Raw genomic sequence first — 23,341 nt, 5'->3', positions numbered from 1 at the left:
GAGTGGTCACCTCACCTCTCTGAACCCCACTTTCCTTATCTGTAGGATGCTTCCCTGGGGCATCGGGGTTTGGCCAGGCTAAATGAGATAATGTTCACACAGCTCTCAGCACAGCGCCTGTCCTGTAGTAAGCGCTCAATGTATATTAGCTGCATCTGCTGTAATTAAGTGGCTTTCCTGGTGGCCCAGCTGGTAAAGAATCCGCCTGCAATGCAGGAGACCTGGGTTCGCTCCCTGGGTTGGGAAGATCCCCTGGAGAAGGGAAAAGCTACCCGCTCTAGTATTATGGCCTGGAGAATTCCACGAGCTGTATAGTCCATGGGGTTGCAAAGAGTCGGACACGACCGAGCAACTTTCACTTCACTCACTGTAATTAAAGGCTATTATCTTTACTCCCTGCCTGGATCCAGAGAAGCTGATTCGGGGTGTTGTCTTCAGGTGATTTGATTTGTTTTGCTGTTTGTTTTAGGAAGAGGAGAGTTTCTGCACCCAATGAGGCTAATACAAGCAATTCCTAGAGACACCAAGTGGCTCTGCCTCTCCAAGAGACCCTAACTTGGGGTGGGGAGAACAGGTGTGGGCTGCAGCTGTGGCCCTCTCCCCCAACCCCCATTCTTCATAGGAAAGAGCTGTGGGCACGTTTCTTATTTGAGTGGATTGGAGGTAGGGAGTCTGTGCCCTGGTGAAGGCATATTACAGGCCTTAGTGTTCATCTTGTTAGGACTGGCCTGGCAGCAGGAGAAAAGGTTACGTTTGTTTAAACAGGTCTACCCCACCCACCGGAGGAGAGAATAGGAAGTTTCACCCAGTAGGGTCCAGCTGTGTGGGTTGAATTTGCTGTGAATGGAGCAGCACAGCACCCCAAGGCGGCCGGAAAACAGTTGGACAGCCTGCAGCGTTTGGGTGTTGGGCAGCGCTGCAAGCTCAGAGCTCCAGATTGCCCCAGGAGGGGTGAGGGGGCGGCGGGGGCCCGACCGTCTGCCGCTCCTTCCCCACACTCCCGGCGCCACCGCTGGGGACCTTCTGTGTGCCTGCTCTGAGCGCAGTACCCGCGCCAACCGCCAGGAGGCAGTGTGGTGGGGGGCTACCCTGAGGGAAGGGGATGCTGCATTTACATTATCTGGAAAGCTCTTTTTATCAGGAGCAGGGCTGCTGACTGCGGTTCTTGGCATCTGTAGGCCTCACCCAGGAAAAGGGGACTCTTGAGGTTGGCTGCTCGCTGCTGTGTCTTCAACTTGGGACTTATCAGGGGGTAATTAGCAGAGGAAAGTGGGACCGCCATGCTGCAGTCCCGGTAAAGGGCGCAGCCCTGGGACCGTTTTCTGTTTCAGCACCAAGGACAGAGGCGATGTGCCGACCGTTGTTTCAGTACCGCGGACAGAGTTCAGAGCAGCGGGCTCTGAATCCATCCAATTTGTGGTGCAAATAATACCACCAGAATATGGAAGAACAACACCCCCAAGAAGGAATCTCAGATCCTTTATTTTCTGACGCGGAGACGGGGCCAGAGAGTTGAGTTAGTTGCCTAAGGTCACACAGCCACAGTGACAGTGGGTGGCAGATCCACAGTGGTTTCTCTCCATCCTCCTCCCCCCACACCTGGATCCCAGCGAGTTATACCCCTCCTTCTTGAACATCTCTGGGAGCAGCTTCACATTATGTTGCATCCCCCAGAACTTTGAGCTGCCGAGGATTAAGTGTACCCTATCTCCCACCAAAAACTCAAGTCAGGAATCTGAATCCCAGGAGAGAAGATTCCTAGCCCCCATGGCTTTCATGGCTCCAAGCCTCAGGTGGGAAGGTGTCACGGCAGGACAGGTACCCTGTCCTGTAAGGAAGTGTATGACTTGGGGAGGTAGAGTTGAGTCATCAGCATAAGGGACTCTTAAGTGCTCTGAGGTCCTCAAATAAAATATAGCACACCATTCCAATCCCAGCTTCTTTGCAGCTGTGTATTATTAATAACAATAAGATGCTGATTTAGGCCAAGGCACAACAATGCATTATTCATAAGAGTAACTAGTGGTCAAGGCCTGCACTTAATCATCACACGTCCCTGATCCTGCCCCCGCTGCACACTCCTGGTGGAGAGGCCCTCAATCTGAGCTTCTCCTTTTTCTGGGCTCTTGCTGCCCTGATGGACATGATCATTTTCATGGCTGCCCAGAAAACTCACCAGCTTTGGGGTCAGGGTGGGTGACAGGTTCCAGGCTAGCTTCTGGCTGGACACCCTTCAGTCTGAGCTCCCTCCTTAGAGCTGGCACCTGATCCTCTCTGTCCTGAGTGGCTTTCACCCTGAAGACTTCCAGACTCACTAGGTCTCTGATGTCTACAGATGTCCTGTCACCCTCCCTACACACACCCTCTTTTGAGGCTGAGAACTGAAGCCAGATGCACCAGACTTCCCTAAGCCAAGAATTGTAGGAGTTTGGGGGTGTGCCTGTAGTGAGGGGAGGGAGTCACCAGGTAGAAGATACCCCCAACACTTCCATTAAATATGACAGTGGATTTAAAACCCTCAGTAAACTCTGGAGCACTCTGTCAACTGTTCTGCACTAAACAAACCTGAGCCGTGTTACCAAGGCCATGCTCTCTGCTGGAAGACAGCAGAGGTGGAGAAGGCGTGGATGAGGTCCTCGTAGTTCACCAGGCCCCAATCCCTGATGAGGAGTTGGAGTTCTTGTGGATCCTGGCATGTCCCTGTCCAATTTCTTGCTGGAACGGCTCCTGGCCCATCCAGATAATCCTTCATTCGCTGTTTACTCACTTGGCATCTCTTCTGAATTCTAAACTGTCTGCATCCAGCCGGCCTCTGCGGCCCCTGCCAGCACACTCTCCCTGGCTCACTCACGCATTATCTGTTTTTATTACAGTCAAGGTTGAGGAGGCTTGCTCGTGCTAAGCCCCTATTTTCAGCTACTTGTAACTTTCCAAAACAATTCCCCTCAGGCCTCCTCTTTCACCAGCCTTGTTCCTGCCCCAGGTGAGGCCAGAGGGCTTGTGGGTGCCTCTGCTGGTTTCTGAAGGACACTCAGAGAGACTGTCTGGAGGGTATGGGGGTAGGGCCACAGCCCAGCTCTCCTGGGAAACGAGAGGCTCTCTTTCCTCTCCTTTTCCTTCTTTCCTTCTACCTGTCCATCTCATTTTCTTTTCCTTGTTGAAAGGAATGAGCTGCCCCCATTCCCAAGATGGGTGGCCTGGAGTGGGGGAGTTTTCAAGTGAAGAGCGGGCAGAAAATTCAGCATGACAGGAAGCCTGGAGCTTTGCCTGGCTGTCTGGGGTTCAGAGTTTAGCTCACTGGTTTTCTGTTGCTTTCTCCCACACTCTGCCTTTTTCTGGCTTCCTTGTGCATGTTGGGTCGAGAAGAGGAAGGGAGGTGGGGTAGGCACCAAAATTGTTCCCCTTCCCATGCCCAAATAGCCCTGGGGCTGGTAGGCTCTGCCCTTCCCCTGCCACCCTCCCCCGTTTCCATCTGCTCTGCATGCACGTGGAGGGGTGCTTCCTGCGGAAACCTGTGACTCCAGCTTTCACTGTTTTCCCCCTCGAACGTCATCCTGCAGCCACCAAAGGATAGTGGGGGGAGGTGCTGGGGCATGATACATTGTGGTGCAGAATCAAGTGGGAGGAGGCAGCATCGGGATGGGAAAGTGATGGCAGATGTAGCCCCAACCACCCCCAACATCACTGCCTCATCTCTGGAAGAGTGGCTGCACCCTAGTCAGCACCTGAGACAGGGCCCTGCGTGAGTCCTCAGATACCCCACCCACCCCTTCTTCCTGCTCCTACCCTGTCCAGCCCCAGACACCCAATCCCCAACCTATTCTGAGACTTTAGAGCATCTCAGCATCTATCTGATGAGGATGCTTTACTGAGGCCAAGGGCTGGACCAGTTGAGGAAGGAAAGAGCAAAGGTGTGTGGGTAGGAGGAGTCTCTTACCCACTTCTCTCCAAGAAGTGCTTGGAGAAGTTTGTGGGAAGTGGAAGCCCTTTCTCTTTTGATGTGGCGCAGTTTTACATTTTTTATTGAATTTGCTACAGTGTTGCTACTTTAAAAAAATGTTTTGGTTTTTTGCCACAAGACACCTGGGATCTGAGCTCCAGACCAGGGATAAAACTTGCACCGCCTGCATTGGAAGGTGAAGTCTTAACCACTGGGCTGCCAGGGAAGTCCTCCTGGCTGCTCTTTATATTTTGTGTTCACTCGTTTCTTTCTTCCCTTCTGTCTATCCTTGAAGCAACTTATTTTAAGGCTTAACTCCCGTGGGGCACAGAGTTGAGGCTTTCCAGAATCCAGGTCCACTCTTGGCTTTCTCTCTCCTCTGCTGTGCGTTCCCAGGCAAGTGCTTACCCATTCTGAGCCTCAGTTTCCTCCTTTATGAAATGAGGATAAGAGGATTTACCTTCAGAGGGCTGCTGAGGACCTGAACGTGATTCAGTGTTGAGCATACACTAGTTACTATGATTAAAGTAACTTGGTGAGGAAAGCAAGGCCTTGCTATCTGAGTTTGCCCCAAAGAAGGATGCAGTCTAGGTTAGGAGGGTGTGAGGGTAATGGGACAACTTTGGAAGGGCTGGATGTGGGGAGTGTGAATGTCACCATCAGACTGTCAGAGCAAGTGAATTCTGGGGGAAAGAGCCTGTATGCCCAGATTCCCAGCATGTCCACTGGTTTCTCTATATTGTGTCCTGGGCTGTGGGCTGTGGGAGATCCAAGCACTGAGGAGAACCCCATAGGCCCTGCTTGAGGGACAGACCTACTCCCAAGAAAAGGATGTTGGACAGTAGACAGTTACGTCAAGTTTGGAGAAGGAAGAGACTGCTGTGAGCACTTGTCATCGGGGAGGGCTTCCTGGAGGAGGTAAGCTCATATGGGGCCTTGAATAATTTCATGCATTTGTTTAGCATTTATTTATCCAGCCTCTCCTGTGCACCAGACCTTGGGCTACAGAGATGAGTGATCCAGGGGTCTCAAACCTTCAAGTGTTCCCAGTAGGGGAAAGACATGGAAAATGCCAATTATTAATCCACAGGGATGAATTGCCATAGTTACAGGGGAGGTAGAAAGGAATGTGAGAGGAAATGAAGACCATCTTTGTCTAGAGATCTTGAGAATAAAAGGAATAGATGTAGAGAGTAGAGGGAAGAGCCTTTGAGGCAGAGGGAACAGCCTATGTGAAGCCTCAAGGGTGAAACAGGTTGGCCTTCGTGAAGGAGGGAGTGGGTTGTGGCTGGCCGGTGCAGTGTGGCATGTTGCAAAGCCTCCCGCATGCTTCAGCTCAGAGGAGGGCAGCCCTCGCAGGATCAAGGCCAAGTTCAAGTTGCCTTACTTCTCCATACCTGTTTCTCCTCTGCAAAATGAAGATAGTATAAGGTTGAGAACATCACACCAGATGGTGCATATAAGCTTCCTGGCACAGTGTCTGCCACAAAAGGCACGTGTTCAATGACTGTTAACTCTTCTTTGAGATCCTGATGTCACCCCAGCAAGAGAGGTCGGGGTTCTTATCATTATGTGGAGTAAAACACTGAGGCCCAGAAGGAGACTTGCCCTGGGTCACAGGCCAGGTGCAGAGGTGGGACTTGAACCCAGGTCAGTTGCCTCCAAGTTTACTTCCTGTCCCACTGCTCTGCCCCCAAAGACAAACAGGGTCCATGGGGAGAGGTGCATGAACACTTAGACCTCAGGGACAGCAGAGTGGGCTAGGTATCTGTTCATGACTGTGACCGTGGGTGTGTATTCACTTGTGTGTGTGAGAGCATGGGTGTCCATTCATGGGGTAAGTCAGGATGGCTTGGGTATATGTATGTATATATGTGTGTGTGTGTGTGCATCTATGCATCGGGGAGGGGGGCATAGATGTCTGCACCAAAGGTAAGTCTCCATGACTTGTGTATGTGTATATGAGCCATGGGTGTCTCTGGCCTGTGTGTGTGTACCTGCTCCCCCTCTGGCTCCCCTCCTGTTCCCCCTGGGCAGCTGTGAGCTTGCCTTCAGAAGTCCATTGCGTCTCCGGCAGTTCCCCAGGGCATCCCAGCAGCCGCAGCCTGTTTGATTCTATTCATCTATAAATCATGGCTTGCTGAGGACATGAGGAGGAGTTGGGAGTTGGGGCAGAGTCCTGGCAAGGGATGGGGTCAGCTCTGCAGTTCATATCTGAAGCCTTGCCTGGCTTCCAGCTGTTGCCCTCCTCCCCTGCCCCCCCATCATGCCTCAACTCTCCCCATTCCGTCATAGGTGTGCACTGAGGTTTGCTCTTGTTAAGCCCTGGGCCAGGTCCTGGGGAAGGGGTCAGGAGTACACAGGATTGAGTGAGACATGACCCCTGGCCTCTGCTATCCTGTGGGGAAAACTAAATGTGTTTTTAGTATTTAATTCACCACTCACTGAGGGCCAACTTCGTGTCCCAGATGTCTCTAATGCAGGGCTCGATGTGGTAATATTATGATAATAGCTAGCATTTATTGCCTTCTTATTCTGTGTCAGGCACTGTGCTAAATGCATTGTATGTGTTAATTCCTTTAAACCTCACAATAGTCCTATGAGGCCTGTACTATTCTAGCCCCTGTTTATAGATGGGGAAACCAAGGCACACAGAATCAGAATTTGAGCCCAACAGTCTGGCCCCAGAGCCCTGGCACTTAATCGCTGCACCCTAAAAGAAGGGTGCACACTCAGAATGATGGGAGCTCAGAGGCAGGAGAAATTCCCACTGGGCGGATTATGGAAGGCTTCCTGGAGGAGGTGCTTTTCATCTGGGTCTAGAAAAATCAGGACTTGTCAGGCAAAGATGGGTATGGGAGAAGACCAGAATGGATCCTGGGGTGGTTGTGTGTGTGTGTGTGTGTGTGTGTGTGTGTGTGTGTGTAAAAGAGAGAGGCTCTCAAACCCTCCCATCTCTTCTCTCCCATCTTGCTTGGGTGACAAGGGAGGTCACATATGCAAACACTGGGCATTCAGCAAATATTTACTGAGTACCTTGCATGCATTGGCCTGTCACAGAGACTATGGGAAAAAGCAAAACAGAAACAGCCCCTTCCTTTATAGTCTGGTACACAGTAGGCACTTAATAAATGGTAGCCTCTATTATTATATTTACCCCTAGAGGCTTGGAATTCCTCCTCATGCATTCTTTCAACAAGCCTTTATCAAGCACCTACTATATGCCCAGCTGTCCTTGGTGCTGGGAAGACAGTGGTGAACACGAGGTCCAGCCCCCTTCTTGTGGAGCTGATGTTCTAGAAGGGAAGACTGTGTGTGGACATCTCGTACACCTTCAGAGGGGACCACTTCCTCGAGCACACAAGTTTTATTTACCCTGAGAGCTCCCAGTGGGGTGGCATGGTCAGGACCATGGTCTCTGCCCACAGCACCTGGCAGAGCCCACAGCACTCCACCAGATGGTCATCAATCCTGGGCTCTGACCCGTTGACATGGTGGCCACAGTCCTGGGCAGAGGGGCAGGGACGTGCCTGAGTTCACATCTCTCATCCTGGCACCCCTGGGGCTGGACCCCGAAGGCCTGGCTCTCCTTGTTCCTGGCTCACCCTGCCTCCCAGGTCTCCTGAAGTCATCTGTCTGCCCTTGTCTGTGTCTCACCCCTGGGACCCAGATGTCTCTCCTCTGCCCAAGGGTAGGTCGTGGAACTCAGCCCTGTCAAAAGGCTGACTACGGCCGCATTATTTTGTTTCCCCAAATGTTAATATGCTGACGCTAAGGGGACTTGAAACCATGTATGTCATCGGAGGAAGGGTTAGAAGGGCCGGGGCAGCTTTGCCTGGAGAAGACCGGAAGGGGACATGAAAGCTGTCGGCGGGGATTTGGAGGCCTGTCATGCGGCAGAGGGAGCCGGCTCGTTCCCAGCAGCTCTGCAGGGCAGGCTTAGGATCTCGGGGGCAGATCGAGGGAGACAGGCACAGCAGCCGGCCGTAGCTGCCATTGCCCGTTCGTGGGGGGTCTGCCTCCTGCAGAAGCAGCTTCCTGTCCCTGGCAGGGCTGCCCAGGGGGTTTGTTCATTGATGGGGCCTGACTTCGAGGTCCCTTGCAGCCAGAGACACAGTGACCCCACGCTCTGGGAATGGTTTCACTCTGGCTGCCAGGCAAGAGCACGCTTGCCCCCTTTGGTGGCAATATCGCGTGCTGGCCAAGGGCGTTGTGCCGTCTGTTTGTATCAATGCAGTTTCGCACTGGCAAGCATTTTGTTTTACCCTAGATTCAAGGGCTGTTCGAGGGTTGCTTGATGGGGGGTGGGGGGTGGGCAGGGAATCTTTGGGAGAGAGATCAGCTGTGTGGAAGATGATAGCATCCACACAAGCTGCAGGGGGTCCTAGGGTCACTGATCCAGGAGGGTTCAGCTTTCCTTAGTAATATTTCCCTTTCTTCACATTGGACGTTCCATGATATGAAACAGGGAAATCAGGTTCTTTTGGTTGCAAACGGCTTGAGGGGACACAGTCCTATCTACTCAGCATCCATCTCTGTCTGTGGCCCCTGACAAATCCCTGGGAACCCTAGGTGTTCCAAAAAACACACTTGGAAACCACTGATCACCCTGCTCTGTAGTGGGTGTGATGTCTGGGCAAAGAGTGTAGGCTCGAAGTCAGACTGGGTTTGAGCCCTCGCTCCAATACCTACTAGGTGAATGACCTTGGACAAGGTACTTGACCCCCTTTGTGACTCAGTTTCCACGTCTGTAAGATGGGGACAATCTTAATGCTCCCCTCAGCTGTTGTGTGGACTAAGTTGCCACTGCATGTAGAACACCTTGAACACCTGTTCCTCATCAGAGCAAGGACAGGTCAGCTCTTCCACACAGGAGGGCACTGACATCTAACAGGCTGAGTGCCTTGCATCTGGTTAGTGGCCAGAATAGGGCCTCAGCTTCCTTCTCCCAGACTCCCAAGTTCGGTGCTCACTCTGCATGCCCGCAGAAGGCTGATTGCTTAAGACAGGTGTTTTCTGGATCTCTGGGCCGTTCAGAGGGGCCACTGCCTTCTGGGATTGACAGGCTTTGTCCTCAGGGGCTCTTCAACTTACAGCACAGGCCAAGGAGCAGTTTTTGATAAGGACCTTGTTTGACAAAGAGAAAAGGGAGCTCCAGGGAGGTGACCCCGTGGAGAATTGCCCTGTGGTCAAGAGATGGGGGGGCAGGGTGAGTGCGGAGAGGCACCAGAGCAGAGGAATCACCTGGGGTGTAATTGCCAACCACAGCTCCCAGCTCACGAACTTGCTGACTCCCGCCTCTGATCCTGCTCTCCCCCCTACTCAAAAACCTTCCATGGCTCCCACAGCCCACAAACACAAGGAGCCCTGCAGTGTGAAAGACAAAAGCCCTCTCCATCAGGCCCTACTCTCATTCCCAACCCAGCCTCCACCACTCCCTCCCCATCCCCTAGTCCAGATCTTCCAACAACACGCCTGACCGTTCTTCCCCTCTCATGCCTTTGTTCTTGCTGTTCCCTCTGCCCAGACTGTGCTGCCTTCACGTCCTGTCCCTCTCCCAGACCACACCAAATACCACCTCCTCGGGGAAGCCTTCCCAGATGGCTCCCTCGTCCAGCAATCACTTCTCCATCTGTGCTCCTAGAGCTCTCTGTACAGCTGAGAAAGAACCGACACTGCCAACCCTAATAATAATCCATATTTGCTCAGTCGCTTCAGCCGTGTTCAACTCTTTGCAGCCCCATGGACTATATAGCCCACCTCTGTCCATCGGATTCTCCAGGCAAGAATAATGGACTGGGTTGCCATGCCCTTCTCCAGGGGATGATCCCGACCCAGGGATCAACCTGCGGCTCCTGCATTGCAGGTGGTTTATTTACTGCTGACCACCAGGGGACCCCCATTCTGTACCTACTGAATACTAACAGCAACTCCATGAGTGGGTGCCATTATTATCTTCACTTTATTTTTTTTTTTAATGTGGTGGTGGGGGATTAATTATTTTATTTTGTTCTTTTGACCATGCTGCTCAGCATGCAGGATATTAGTTCCCCAGCCAGGGATCGGATCTGTGCCCCTGTGGTGGAAGCTCAGAGTCTTAACCACTGAACCACCAGGGATGTCGCCTGTCTTCACTTTGTGGAGAAAAGGGAGACAATGAATGGTTAAGACACTTGTTCAAGGCCACCCAGCTATGAAGAGGCAGACTGTACTCACACCTGAGTCTGTTCTTGGGTCTTCTGGAGTCTTGAGCTTCAGCCTGGGTGTCAATCTGCCACTCCCTGGTTCTAGGACACATGATGTCCTAAGAACAATTAGCTGACTTCTCACCTGCCCCCTGGGCCTCAGGGTTGGTTCTTAATAGATGGTGGTTGAAGAAAGCTCAGCCCAAGGAGGGAATAACTTTATTTTAAAAAGTGAGTTCAGCAAAGGAAGGTCTGCTCTCCCAGCCCACACAGCACCCCACCCCCATGCCCTCTCTGTGGGGGCAGGGGCAGCTCCCATGGAGAGAGCTGGAAAGAGTGCTGGCCCCATTCCCAGAAGCTATGACCGCACCTCTCTTGACCACAGGCCTGAATCTGGGGGCTTATGGTATTATGGTCCCTCCTTACCACCTGGAGCCTGAAGGTTCAAGATGGAAGCCTCCCATCTGGCCTGAGAACCACGACACAGGTGGCCCCTCCAGCCTCAGCAGAGCTGTGCTCCTCTGCTGGAGGGAGGGAAAGGCAGGACCACTTTCCCAGTGTCTGCAAGCTGTCCAGGCCAGAGCCCCTCGGTGCTGTGGACTCTGAGGTTGACAGTGAGCTGGGTGCAGTGGCTTTCTGGGGGCCGAGGCTAGGGACTCAGGACAAGAGGAGTGTAGATGGCCTGGCAGGTGGACATGGAGGGGCCCGGCCAGAGTGGCCTTTTCCCACAGCTTGGAGACTTCAGAAGTTGGAGTGGGAGGGCTGGAGCCCAAGGGGGATTCTGAGGAAACCAGACAACAGGACTGGCTGCCCAGTGCTCTGGAGTCGTGGTGGGAGGCCGCCCAAGGGCCCTGAGCGCTGGAGCTGACCACTGGGCTCTCCTCCACAAGGCCCCATGGCAAAGCGACAGGGACCAGGCACCCGGCACCCAGAAGCTAAAACCGCAGGAACCGGGAGCAGACAGATATCTTCGACTCTTAATTACCACCATCGCTGAAACCAAAAAGCCCACGCAGGCTCCTCTGTAAATAAACAGCGTCTCCTTGACTTGAAGATCCATCCGGGCGCACACATATTTACAGAGCACGTGTGGTCTGTGCCGGTCTCTGTCGACTCACTCCCCCACACGGTAATCTCTGGTCAAGTTTCACCTTCCTTACATTTAGGTTTGAGCTCGTGTTCACAACCACCTGTGAGGAGGGAGGGAGGAGGGTTAATCCACATTTACAGCAGGAGAAAACTGAGCGGTTAAGTGACTAAAGCCGCATAGCTAGCAAGCAGTGGGATTTGCACAGAAACCTGGGCTTTGGCTCCCAGGGCAAGTCCATCAAGGTTCCCATCCTGGAAGCTTAGGGCCCCTGGGCTCTTAGGGTGGAAGCTGCGGGGCACACCCTTCCCCACCCACCCCTGCCAGGAGCACGCAGGGGCACTGTGAGCAACCAAGGCGAGGCTAAGCTGGGGTGGGGGGGGGGGTGGTGCAGGCAAGGACTGGAGGCAAGCTCTGGGACTAGGGCAGGGGAAGACAGGGTGTGCAGAGGTCAGTTGGGTGGGCTTCCAGCCCAAGAAAAGCTGAGCTAAAGGGGATGAGGACTGCTCAGGGGGTTCCAGATTCCCTCTTTGACTACCCATGTGGCTGGCACTTGCGGAGGGTCTGTGAGGGCCCATAGGGCACATGGCCTCAGAGGGGCTGTGGGAACTAACCCTTTTGGCAAATGAGGCTGCAGTTGTGGCTCAGAGTATGTGTGTGGGGCCAGGGGTGGGGTGGGGGGTTCTGGAAGCATTCTTGGCAGAAGCTCTTTAAGAAGTACTTGAAAGCCCAGTGGGGGCTTCCCTGGCGGCTCAGACAGTAAAGAATCCGCCTGCAGTGTGGGAGACCTGGGTTCCATTCCTGGTTTGGGAAGATCCCCTGGAGGAGGGCATGGCAGCCCACTCCAGTGTTCTTGCCTGGAGAATCCCATGGACAGAGAAGCCTGGCGGGCTACAGTCTATGGAGTCACAAGGAGTCAGACACGACTGAGCGACTCAGCGCAGCACAGAAACCCCAGTGAGGTCTCGGTAGGTCAGGGGCACACTTGACCTCTCCTTTGTGGGGCATGAAGTTTGGGGGATGGGGAGTACCCCATGCAGGGTCCATGCAGTGAGGGACTGGGAGAGACCTACCAGAGGCACCCATTTTACAGATAAGGAAAGGGAGGCGCAGAGAGAGGAAGAGACCACCCAAGGTGAGCCCGCAAAGCAGAGCTGAGTGTAGAACGTGGGGCGCACATCTCCCAGTGTGGGTTCCGCGGCTGTTCTGGGGCGGGGCTCTGGGCTGCGGGAGAATGGCTGGCCTTGACCAGTGAGGGTCTGACCTGTGCATGTCCTCTCCAGGGGCGCCCACCCGCGATGTCCTGCTGGTCTCTGCCATCATCACCGTCAGCCTTAGCGTCACTGTCGTCCTCTGCGGCCTCTGCCACTGGTGTCAGCGCAAACTGGTGAGGCTCCTAAGGGCCCCCTGGGGACGCGGCCTGGCCCTGCACCCCGCCCTCCTCAATGACAGGCTCGTGAACGCTCTCAAGGGCGCGCGCCCACGACCCATCTGCCCACAGAGCCGGGCACACTTCCGTGGAAATTCACCCTGGGCACTCTGTGTCTGCTGGGGCTTGATCCCATATGTCTGTGTGCACACCCAGAGCCACACACCTAGGCACACACTGGTGGACAGAGAGGGGTCTCACGGGCGTTCGCAAGCTCGTGACTACGCGCACACACGCCCCACTTCCCGCAGAAAGGACCGCAGGCACACACGCGCAGACTGAGAATGGAGACCCCCCCCTCCCCGCCCCTAGCGCCGCGCGCCCCCGCCCCTCCGCCCGCGCGTTGCCGCCCCCACCCAGGGCTGGGCGTGGCCGAGCCGCGCCTCCTGTCCAATGAGGAGGCTCAGCCCGTCCCGCCCCGCCCTCTCCCCCAGCGCCCGCCCCGCCCCGCCCCTCCCCCAGCGCCCGCCCATCCATCCTGGTTCTCCGGGGTTTGTACAGGCACAAACGGCTTCTTTTCATTTTTAACGAGGGCTGGGAAATTAACGAGCAGGATTAGACCATCAATAAGTAACGAGACCGTCAGGAGGGACATTCATCACCGGAGGGCGCCGGGAGGGGGAGTCGGCCTGAATCACCCTCCTGCACCCCCGCAGCTCCCCAAGGGTGGCTGCCCTTGAGGCCGCCCCCCCATCCCCCTTCTGCTGCCCCAGTTTAGAAGTGCTGCGGGGTCTCTGAGGACTGCAGGGGGCACCCCCGGAGGTGGGCCCAGAGATGTCCCAGGTGTGGGGCGTTTCTGAGGCTTCTGTGAAGGGTCCCTGGCAGACACCTTCCATGCCCCAGATCAAGGATGGTGGGAGTGAGGGCAGGGTGCCACATTCTTCTCCCTGCCCGATCACAGAGGGGCAAGGGGCGGGGAGGGCTGTGGCCATGGATACCATGTGGATGGGGGCTCCATGCCTCAGTCCTAATGAGGAGAAGGGACAGATACCCTTGGGGCCAGACCCAAGCGGCCAACATGCTCCCTTCAGGAAAGGCAAGCCCGGGAGTTGGGGGTGTTCTTTATCCTGGGATGTGCAGTTTCAGGCAGCCCTGTTCCCTGGGGAGGAGCCAGGGAGCAGGCCAACCCGGCCCCACGCGCGAGAGTGTGCGAGTATGTGTGTGTGACTCGGGCCCACTCCTTGCGTGCAGGTGCCAGGCTGGCTGCCCTGCATTGTTCCTGGATTTCCTGTCTCTGTGTCTGTCTCCGAAATCCAGGGGAGGTGGAGGAGGGGGCTTGGCCACGTGCCTGTGTGTGCCAGTGTCCTCGGAGGCCTGGGAGGGGCTGAGCCTGCGCTGCAGCCCTGTGCGTCTCTTTGCAGGGCCCCTTAGGCTGCCCATCTGTCTGTATTTGAAGGCAGGGGACTGTTGTATGAACGAACAGGCACTGCTGGTGACCTTGAGTGGGGGGTCTTTTGTGCTGGGGGCGTCAATTTTGAGGACATTAGTGCTGTGTGCATGTGTGTGTGTGTGTGTGCCGCCCTGCACGGTGGGATGTGGATCATCTCATCACATCCCCATGTAAGTGCTGCAGTGTATGTGTGTGTGCGTGTGTCTGTGCATGCATGTGTATCTCTGTGTTTGTTGAGGGCCTCACCCCCACTCACCTGGGGACAGGAGTTCAGAGATGACAGCTTTTGTAGTAGGTGGGAGGGGGGCTGTCACTGCAGGAAGTGCTTTGGGAAGCTGAGAACTGCAGAACCTTCCCTGGCCCAGCCCCTCCTCCCAGCCTCCAGCCAGGAGCTTCCTCCGGGGTCCAGACCAGACCGGCACGTGTCCCTCTTTGACTTGATCCTCTGAGCTGCTGCTAGAACATTACTTTGCCGAGGACCCCCCAGTGCTGCCTCCCCTTCCCCCCTGCCCCTCCACCCGGGTCTCAGAAGCCAGGGAGCTTTTTATCCAGATTGTCTACATGTTCCACGGAAGGGGCTTTCAGCTGCACCCACCCCCACCCCCACACAGTTGCTGGGCTCTCCTTGCCGGCTTGTCCCCTCAGCAGCAGTGACGTGATACCTGACAGCCCAGATCCCATTTCCAAACATTAATAACTTCCTTAATCTCCAGCTGGCTTTTTCCGGATCAGCCTGGCCAACCCCCTCCCTGCTAAGCGGCTGGGGGGATCAGGCTCCTTTGGAGCCACCTAAGTCTCCAGTGGGGGGGCTTCTTAAATGGCGCTAGTGGTAAAGAATCCACCTGCCAATGCACCAGACGCCAAGAGACCCAGGTTTGATCCCTGGGTTGGGAAGATCCCCTGGAGAAGGAAATGGCAACCCACTCCAGTATTCTTGCCTGGGAAATCCCATGGACAGAGGAGCCTGGGGAGCAGGAGTCCATGGGGTTGCAAGAATGGGCCACAACTGAGCACATATCAGCAGTAATGTCTCCAGGACCCCAGCTGGGGTTCCTCTCTTTGCCCCATTTACTTCCCCCTGACCCCTAAAGCAAGTCCTACCTCGGTTCCTGTCCCCCATATGCCCCAGCTCCTCTACAAAAGGATCGTGGCAGCTGGAGGGGAAGCTTCCCTGAGCTGTGGCAGGAAGAGAGGCAGGCAGAAGCTTCCAGAACACCCTGGGTGAGCCAAGTGCCTGGGCTTGGGGCAGGGGCAACAGACCAGTCTTAGAAGAGGGTGCTGGGCAGAGCAAGTTCCCTGAAGACCAGGAAGAAAGAGGAGAAGAGGTGAGGGGTAGGGTGGGGACCCCCAGCAGATGCTCCGTGCCCCAGGCCTCCTGAACAGCTGGAGAACTGCAGGACTGGGGCTTCTGACTGAGAGTCCTGCTCACAAAGGGCCCTGGGCCACCGCAGAGGTGCTCCAGGCTCCCCACCTTCCCAGGTGGAACTGGGAATTGTTTGGGGCTTGAACTTCTGGGTGGACAATGGGAGGGACCAAAGCTGAGCTGAGAGAGGGCAGCTTTTGTGGACCCAAGGGATCCAACAGCTCTGGTTTTGTTTTTCTTTTTTTAACTCTTTGGGTTCTGGCTCAGAGCATCAGCTTGAGGCTGGGACGCCAGAGTGGGTGGGGTACCACACCAAGTCCCAGAGCCCATACAGCCCCTGCCACTGGGGGGCTACCTTCCCAGGGCTGGGAGCTGAAGTAGGTAAAGAGAAACACTAAAGCTGTGATGAGAACCTTGAAGGGTGAGGGACCGGGGGCTCATCCGGGGATGCCATACCGTTTCAGGAAGGAGGAAGGGAGGCCGGAGAGGGTGAGGGACAGGGGCGCTGGGCATGGCATGAGGCCCCTCCCCCCAGCCCCACCCCCCTTCCTGCGAGCTCCGAGCTCCGCTGTTGTTGGCCCTCAACAGGCAGCTCCGGTCCCGGGAAGGGGCTGCAGCTGGCAGGAGCGTCGGGGAACACGGCTGTGCAGCTTTTATTTTGCTTTAGGGAGAATGGAATAATTGACTGTTGTGGCTATGGTCTTGGCGCACATGACGGAATGTTGGGGAAATGTATGCCTGCTTGTGTGTGCGTGTGTGTGTGTGTGCCCGCGCGCGTGCATGCGTGCGTGTGCACGTATGTGTGTGTCCCTGTCCCTGTGCCCAGTGGGTGACAGCCCCAGCCCCTGCACTCCGCCTTCCCTGCCCAGGCCCGTGGCCCCTGGGTGCGCATGAGGACGCTCGGTGGCCGCCAGGAATGTTAATGGTGCCGCGCTCTGCAGGAGCTAAATTTAGACACCCAAACCGAGAAGGTGAATGGTGCTCACCTTCCCGGCAGCAGGCCCAGTCACCGCTGCAGCCGTGGCCCTTGCTCCAGCTAGGGGACCTGGTGTGCCCACCCCGTGCCCGTCATCCTGCCCGGCCCAGCCCTCCACTCATGCTGGTTGAGGACCTCTAGGTGGCTGAGCCTGGCCACCCCCAGCCCCAGAGTCCGTGGGCAGCCCTGCTTCCTTCCTACAGTGGTGGGTCCTCAGGCCCTGCCCTGCCTCACGGGCCCAGAGCAGAAGCGCCTCAAGGAGCCCCCAGACAGTAAGGGACACGGCCCCAGCAGGACTAGGCATGGGCCTTCTCCCCGCCCCCGCTGCTCACGTCACTGGCCACTGCCAACCTTGCCCTGCAGGATGCCACCCCCACCATCTGGGGGCAGTGACGTGGCCCGCGTGACGTGGCCAGGCGCCTGAGAGCCGTCTGTCCATGGCAGAGGGAGATATGTTTCTGGGAGCCGAGCCAGAGCCCCAGGAGACAGGCAGGCGGGAGGGGCCTCGTCCCCGGGGGTCAGGGATGCGGTGCAGGTCAAAGGGGCGGGGCATGGGGCCCAGGAACTGCCAACTGGGGAGCAGGGGTGGGTGGGGGCCGGCACCCCCGGCTGGTGGCACCTCACACGTTGGCCCTGGCCCTAGCCGCCGAGGCCGGGCTCCCATCCACTCCCCTCCCCGCTGGCACCTTGCTCTGGGGAGGCAGGGAGAGTCCAGGTCCTATCTCCCAGGAGTGACCCTGGTGCTGTCTCCACAGGGCAAACGCTACAAGAACTCCTTGGAGACGGTGGGCACGCCAGACTCAGGGCGTGGGCGCAGTGAGAAGAAGGCCATCAAGTAGGTGCCAGGCTTTGAGTCTGGGGTGGGGCACGCAGGCAGTCCAGGTGGGAGGAGCCCCCCGGGTGTGGTCACACACAGTTTCCCCCTTACACCTGGGTGCTGTTCTCTCTCTGCCGCCCCCACCCCCATATACGCCCTCCCAGCGCCTCAGAGTGACTCCAGGGCTCTGCCTTCTCTACCCATGCCTCCCAGAACCCTCTGAAGGCTCCAGGTCCCCCAGCCCCAGCCCTATCTCTGGCTGCCTCCTCCCTCAACCCACGTACTGGGTGCTCCATCAACCTGCGCATCCCACACATGGTCCCCCAGCCCTGCTTGGCTCCCTGCACCTCCAAGCTCCTCTCCCAGCTGGGGAGCCCCTCTACTGGGGGGTGGAGGGGGCTCAGACCCCACCCATGTTCTAAGGGTCACCTGAAAGGAGAACAGACAAGAACCCTGGGCACCCCGGCAGAACCCAGTGCTGGGCAGCTCTTGGAAGCAGAGCGATGGGGGAGGTCTCCCTGGTCACACCTGGTCCCCTTGCTGCCCCGACTCTGCCAGTTCCCCCATTTGGCTCTGCGATCCCTCTTCAAGTGGGCAGGTCTGCCTTGCCCTGCAGACCACTCCTGAGGGTCACTGGGGACACTGGGATAAACTCCCAACCCCGCCACTGGGGACTCTAAAAACTGGGTGGGCGGGGAGGCCTCTTCCTAGAGGACTTTCTGCCCTCTGGCCCAATGGATTGCCCCCTTCCTCTCTGCCTAGCCCCGGCCTTCTCTGAGAGGTGGCTGGGCACCCTTCCATCTTAGTCTGCCAGGGCCGAGCCTGCCAGCCAAGGGCTCTGACTGGAAGCAGGGCCTCCTCCAGCCCTCCCTGCCCAACTCAAGGCCCCACTGCTCCTGCTCACGCCTCCCCTCCTGCCCTCCCCCTGGTCCATCTTCCTCTCTCCCTCCTTCCCCCACCCCCTACCCTGCTCCTGAGGGCTCCCTCCCTGCCCTTCCTCAGGCCCCCCTCCTCTTTTTTCATCTCTTGCTCTGACCCTGTTTGGGGCCTTCACAGAAGCTGTGGGTGTGTGTCTGTGGGGGGGCGGGTAAGTGGAGGGGTGGGCCAGGCTGAGGTTGGGGGTGGGGAGGAGTCTCGGGAGGAGGCTGCCGGGAGCCTTTGAAGCTGGGTTTGGTTGCACACTCTCCAGTCTTCAAAGCTGAGAGCTGGCAGGTCTCAGGGGCTGTTGCAAGAGCCCAGGCCCCAGGCTTTCGGAAGGAGGGGAGGGACCACGTGGGGGAGCACCGGGCCAACCCAGCTCCTGTGCAGCCTCCAGGCCCGGACTCCAATTGCCTCTGGTAGCCACGGTCTGGGCCAGGGGGCCTGTCTCTGCCAGGGTGATCCTCATCTTCCTGGATAAGGGTGTGTGTGTCCCAGACAGTCCTAGAAAGGGCCATGAGGGGAGATGGGATTCCGACAGCAGAGAGAGTAGGCATCAGGCTGGTCAGGAGGCTCTGTGGGCTGGGACAGGGTCCACAGGTATCAGACCCTCTACCCCAGGCGAAGGAAGCCACCTTTCATGGCTACATGCCCCCCGGTCCCTAGCCTTTGGTTTTTGCCTGGGCCCAAGCCAGTGGGCTCCCCTGGCTGCTCCGACGGTAAAGAATCTGCCTGCAATGCGGGAGATCTGGGTTCCATCCCTGGGTTGGGAAGATCCCCTGGAGAAGGGAGTGGCAACCCATTCCAGTATTCTTGCCTGGAGATTTCCGTGGACAGAGGAATCTGGCGGGCTACATGGGGTCACAGAGAGTCGGACAGGACTGAGTGACTGACACACACACACGAAGCCAGTGGGGCGGCAGGAAGCAGGGTTTACCTGCTGCACAATCTCCCCGTGGGCTTGGGACCTCCTCCCAAAGGATCGTGTTAGCAAGGGTTCCGAGAAGCTGCATCCTTTAATAGCTGTTTTTCAAACTGTTAATAGTGTTTCTCAAGCCGTGTTCCTCAGAGCACTCGTGCCCCTATAAAAGACTGATAGTGATCGCATGGATCCAGGGGTCCGTGACCAACTAAGTCTGGGAAATGCTGATATGCGTGGGTACGTTAAAGGCCCTGAGAAGCCCTGCAGTAAAGGAACCAGTGTTTTGCAAACTGCTTTAATGAAAGAGCCTCTTTTCTGGTACAACCGCGTACAACCTGAGGGACCTTGAGGCTTCTTGGAACACAGCAGAGGAGGCCAGCCTGGCAGTGATGACCCTGGGTGGGATGGGCCTTGATTTTGGAGATCTGGAGGGGACAGAGGGACAAAGGCCTTCCAGCTGTTCCATTGCTCTGTTACGCTAGGGGAGAGGACCAGAGCACGTCTCTCGCAGAGTAGGGAATAGGGTCTTCTGTGGGGGGAACCTCCCTGGGGAGCCCCCCACCACCACTAGGGTTCCCTCCCAGTGGCCTCCCTTGCTTCTCCCACCCCCGGCCCCCACTGCCCCCTGAGCTGGCTGAGGGCTTGGGCCTTGGACCCTGCGTACAGAATCCCCTGTGAGACATTTCCAAGGCACACTCTGGACTGGCCAAGACTCTCCACACCAGGGATGCCCAAGGGAGCCCTGCCCGCCCACCCTCAGGCCCGGGGCGCTGTCTCCTCCTGGCCTGGGGAGACATCTCAACTCTGCTTCCTCTTTTTCTCCTTTGTTCCGAAGTCTGAGGCTGAGAACCAAGGTTGAGGTCAAATGCTGGGGCTGGTTGGAGGGAGAAGCAGGCCCCCCGAGAACATCCTCTATCCTCAGGGGTTGTGCCTCCTGACAGTGTCCCCCCCGCCCCCGTCCCAAACTGGGCCCTCATCTTGGCCTTGAGCAGTGGCATAGCCTAGGCACACACCACGCCCACCCCCAGCACGCCTCCCCAAGCCCCTTGCTGAGGGCTCAGGCATGACTCCTTTCTGGAATGTTCCTTTGGCCTGGGGGTTGCCCTCCCCTCCCTGTGCTCCAGTTCTGCTCTTGGGGGGCTTCCCAGGAACCTGACAAGCTGGTGGAACCCCTGGTCTTCGACTCCCGGGTTTTCCAGGCCACGCCTCCTGCCGAGGCTTCTGCTGCCCACCACCAAGGGAGCAGAGGAGGCCAGGGGGGCCTGGGGCCAGTGGGAGGGAGAGGGACCATCCAGGATCGGGGCCTGTCCCCAGAGTGGCTCCCTTAAGTAGATGGAAGGGCGGGGAATTTCAAGTCTTCCAGAACTGGGGCCTTGACCAGCCTGGGAATGCTGATGGTCTAGCGTTTGCTGCCAACCTTCCAGTTTGACTAGGCAGGGAAACCGAGGCCAGGAAAGGGGGCACCTAGGGGGTAGGCAGCAGGGTCTCATCTACCTTGCAGTCATTTCCAGCCAGAAACCAGCACACCCCGTCCTCTTCCACCTTCCCCATGCCATCAGCATCCCACCCCAGGCTGCGTCCCGGCCCCTCCTCCCCCCCACCTCCTCTCTCACCATCTTTCTCTCTCCCACCAGCTTCCGGGGTGCAAGGCTCCAGTCTGCCCGCCTGCAGCTCGCCTCCTTTCACCGACCTCTCCCGCCCTGGAGCGTGTGTGTGTCTGTGTGTGTGTGAGCGCGGTGTGTGTGCGTGCACGTGTGTGTGGGCCGCCCGCCTCTCTTCCTCCCGCAGGCGCCGACCCCCAGCCCGCCCCACCCTCAGATCGCCCCCAGGGGGGCCCAGCCCTTCTGCCCACACGGGACTTGGGCGGTTCTTGTTTCTTCTTGTATCTCCCTGTTTTCTCCCCTCTCTCTCTGCCCCTCCAGTGATCTAGACAGAGACTTTTGGAATAACAATGAGACCACAGTGCAGCAGAAATGGAGCTCCTACCCTCCCAAGGAATTTATTCTAAACATTTCACCCTACGCCCCTTATGGCGACCCACGACTGTCCCTCAAGTGAGTGACTTTACCTGGCTTGATCATATGTACCCACTACCCTCGCTCGCCCTCCCTCCCCCTCCCGGGCCCTCCCCCCACCTCCCCACCCCTGCACCCCATGGGCAGGCTGACCATGGAGACGAGCAACCCCTCCTGCCCCCCCCACCCCCGCCTGCCTGCCCCTCTCCCGTCCCCTCCCCCAGGGCCAGCCGCCAGGAGCGCCCCCCACCCCACTCCACAGCCACACCCGGCCCCCCAGCTGGTCCCCACGGCCCCCACCCCCTCTGTGCAGTCAGGATGGGGTTGCCCGTTTGGTTTTTTTTTTGGTTCCCCTCTCTCTCGGTGTGGCTCGCTTTTTCCTCCCTGCTGTGCGCTGCTGCCCTGGCTGCTCCGGTTGGTGGTCGGTGGTCTCTCGTGGAGGTGGTGGCGGTGATGGTGGTGATGAACTCTGACTAACACGGCTTTCTCTCTCTCCCTGCCTTGGGGCCTCCTGGCCTGGACAGCCCGCTCTTCCTCCGTCGTTAACCCTCCGTTGTCCTGTGGGATAGACTTGGAGGTGGCTGCCCTCCCCCACCCCCGCCGCCCGGGCCCCAGGCGGTGGGGAGGGGCCCCCCTCCGTTGTCGTGGTGCGTTGTTCTCCGACCCCCAGCCCGCCCCGTCCCCTCTCTCCTCTCTGCAGGCTCCGCTGGTGACCCATTTGCAGTGCTGACGTCTCTCTCTCTCTCTCTGTCTGTCTCTTGTCTGTCCGTCTCTCTGTCCTCCTCCTCTCTCACTGCCTCTTTCTTCCTTTTATCTGTCGTTGTTTCTCCTACTCTGACCCCCCCCTGCCCCCACCCCCGTGTGGCCCGCCCTCTCCCCCACCGCCACCCCCGGTTGCCCCTCTGGCCCGGCTGCCTCATGGTCCATACGTCCAGTGGCACCCTTCTGGCAGGCGCCAAAGTGGCCGCCGCGGCGGGGCTGGCGGTGGAGCGGGAAGGCCGGCTGGGGGAGAAGCCGGCAGCGGCGCCGCCACCCGGAGAGGACGCCTTGAGAAGCGGCGGGGCTGCCCCCAGCGAGCCGGGCAGCGGTGGCAAGGCGGCGGGGAGAGGCCGCTGGCGGACGGTGCAGAGCCACCTGGCCGCCGGGAAGCTCAACTTGTCCAAGTGAGTGATGGCCCCACGGCCGCCGGAGCCGTGAGCTCAGGCCTGCCCCCCCATCTCCGCCCCACCCCCCCTCCGCCAGTGTGGACAGTGGGACCCCTGGCATGCCCGCTGCTGCCCCCAGAGGTGCCGTCCTCGGCCCCTGGCTCATCCCATCCCTTCACGAAACTCCCATCGTCCTTGCCACCGGCACAACTGACTCAGCCATGCATCATGCATCTCAGCCTCCGGTTGCCACCCCCATCCGTTTCTCTCTTTGCCAGCGACCAGGTCATTTCATTTTCTGCCCCCAGGGCAGCTTCATTTCAGCCCTTGGGTCATCCCATCCTCTTTGACTGGCTGCCCCATCTCGACCTCCATGGGCACCAGGCCACAATTGTTAGCCACCGTACCATCCATCCGTGCGGAGCTGGCCCAGCCTCAGCCTGTTTTCTGCCGCTCATCTGCCACCGGGCCTTCCCTCTTGCAACCAGCACAAAGCTCTAGACCCAGAGGTCGAGCCATTTCATCTTGACCATCAGGTGACTCCATTGTCTTATCCCAGTCTTGCTTGTACCATGATACCATTTGTTCCTTGGGCCCGCTGTGAGCAGCTGGGAGGTCCCCATTGGCTCATCCCTGTCGGCTGTCCCGGTCTTGGTCAGTGACCTGTCCCGCTCTCAGCTGCTGGGACTGGATGTTCTTGGAGATTGGGTTGTTAAGCCCCCAGCTAACTTCTCTTCTGACGAGGGTGGTCTGGATGTTAGACAGAAGAGCCGTTTCTCTTTTTATAACTTCTGAGCTGGCCAAACAGTCAGTCCAGTCCCCGCCCCGGGAGCAACAGACATAGGGTGGGCCTCTATTCTCTGCAGATATTAAGTTCCTCCCTCCCCCCATGGGGCAGCCTTATTCTCATCTTGGCTCTTAGAAGCTTCCATTTCCCCACAGCTAAGCCTCCCAAGCTCTAAATCCTTTGAACTATGACCGTTCTCACCTACTGGGATGTAGGTTCCATTTTCAGCTTTTAGAACCGCCTCGTTCCCAGCTAATGCAGGAGCCTCTCACTTAGAAGGCCAACAGCCCTGACCCCCTCTTGGTGGTCCGGCCAGTTCTCTGCAGCAAACCTGTGGTTCCCGCCAACTGGACCACTGAGGACCACC

At 57.5% G+C, this 23,341-nt stretch overlaps 1 protein-coding gene across 5 annotated transcripts in view; it reads left to right on the top strand.

The window, feature by feature from the left end:
- The window catches only part of SYT7 (synaptotagmin 7), a 60,327-nt gene that overhangs the window by 12,721 nt on the left and 24,265 nt on the right, over positions 1-23,341 (top strand). For 3 of the 5 annotated variants that reach the window (XM_065937461.1, XM_065937460.1, XM_065937466.1), the window contains exons 2-5: positions 12,496-12,599; positions 17,126-17,205; positions 20,950-21,081; positions 21,978-22,205. In XM_065937461.1, coding sequence (XP_065793533.1) covers positions 12,496-12,599; positions 17,126-17,205; positions 20,950-21,081; positions 21,978-22,205 — 544 coding nt within the window. The remainder of the gene's footprint in view (positions 1-12,495; positions 12,600-17,125; positions 17,206-20,949; positions 21,082-21,977; positions 22,206-23,341) is intronic. The other 2 variants (XM_065937463.1, XM_065937465.1) reach the window with 2 other exon arrangements.

The sequence above is a fragment of the Muntiacus reevesi genome, chromosome 5, assembly GCF_963930625.1.
Source record: "Muntiacus reevesi chromosome 5, mMunRee1.1, whole genome shotgun sequence".
Lineage (NCBI taxonomy): Eukaryota > Metazoa > Chordata > Mammalia > Artiodactyla > Cervidae > Muntiacus > Muntiacus reevesi.
Note: the sequence above shows the minus strand (reverse complement) of the source record. Positions and strands in the feature narration are given on the sequence as shown.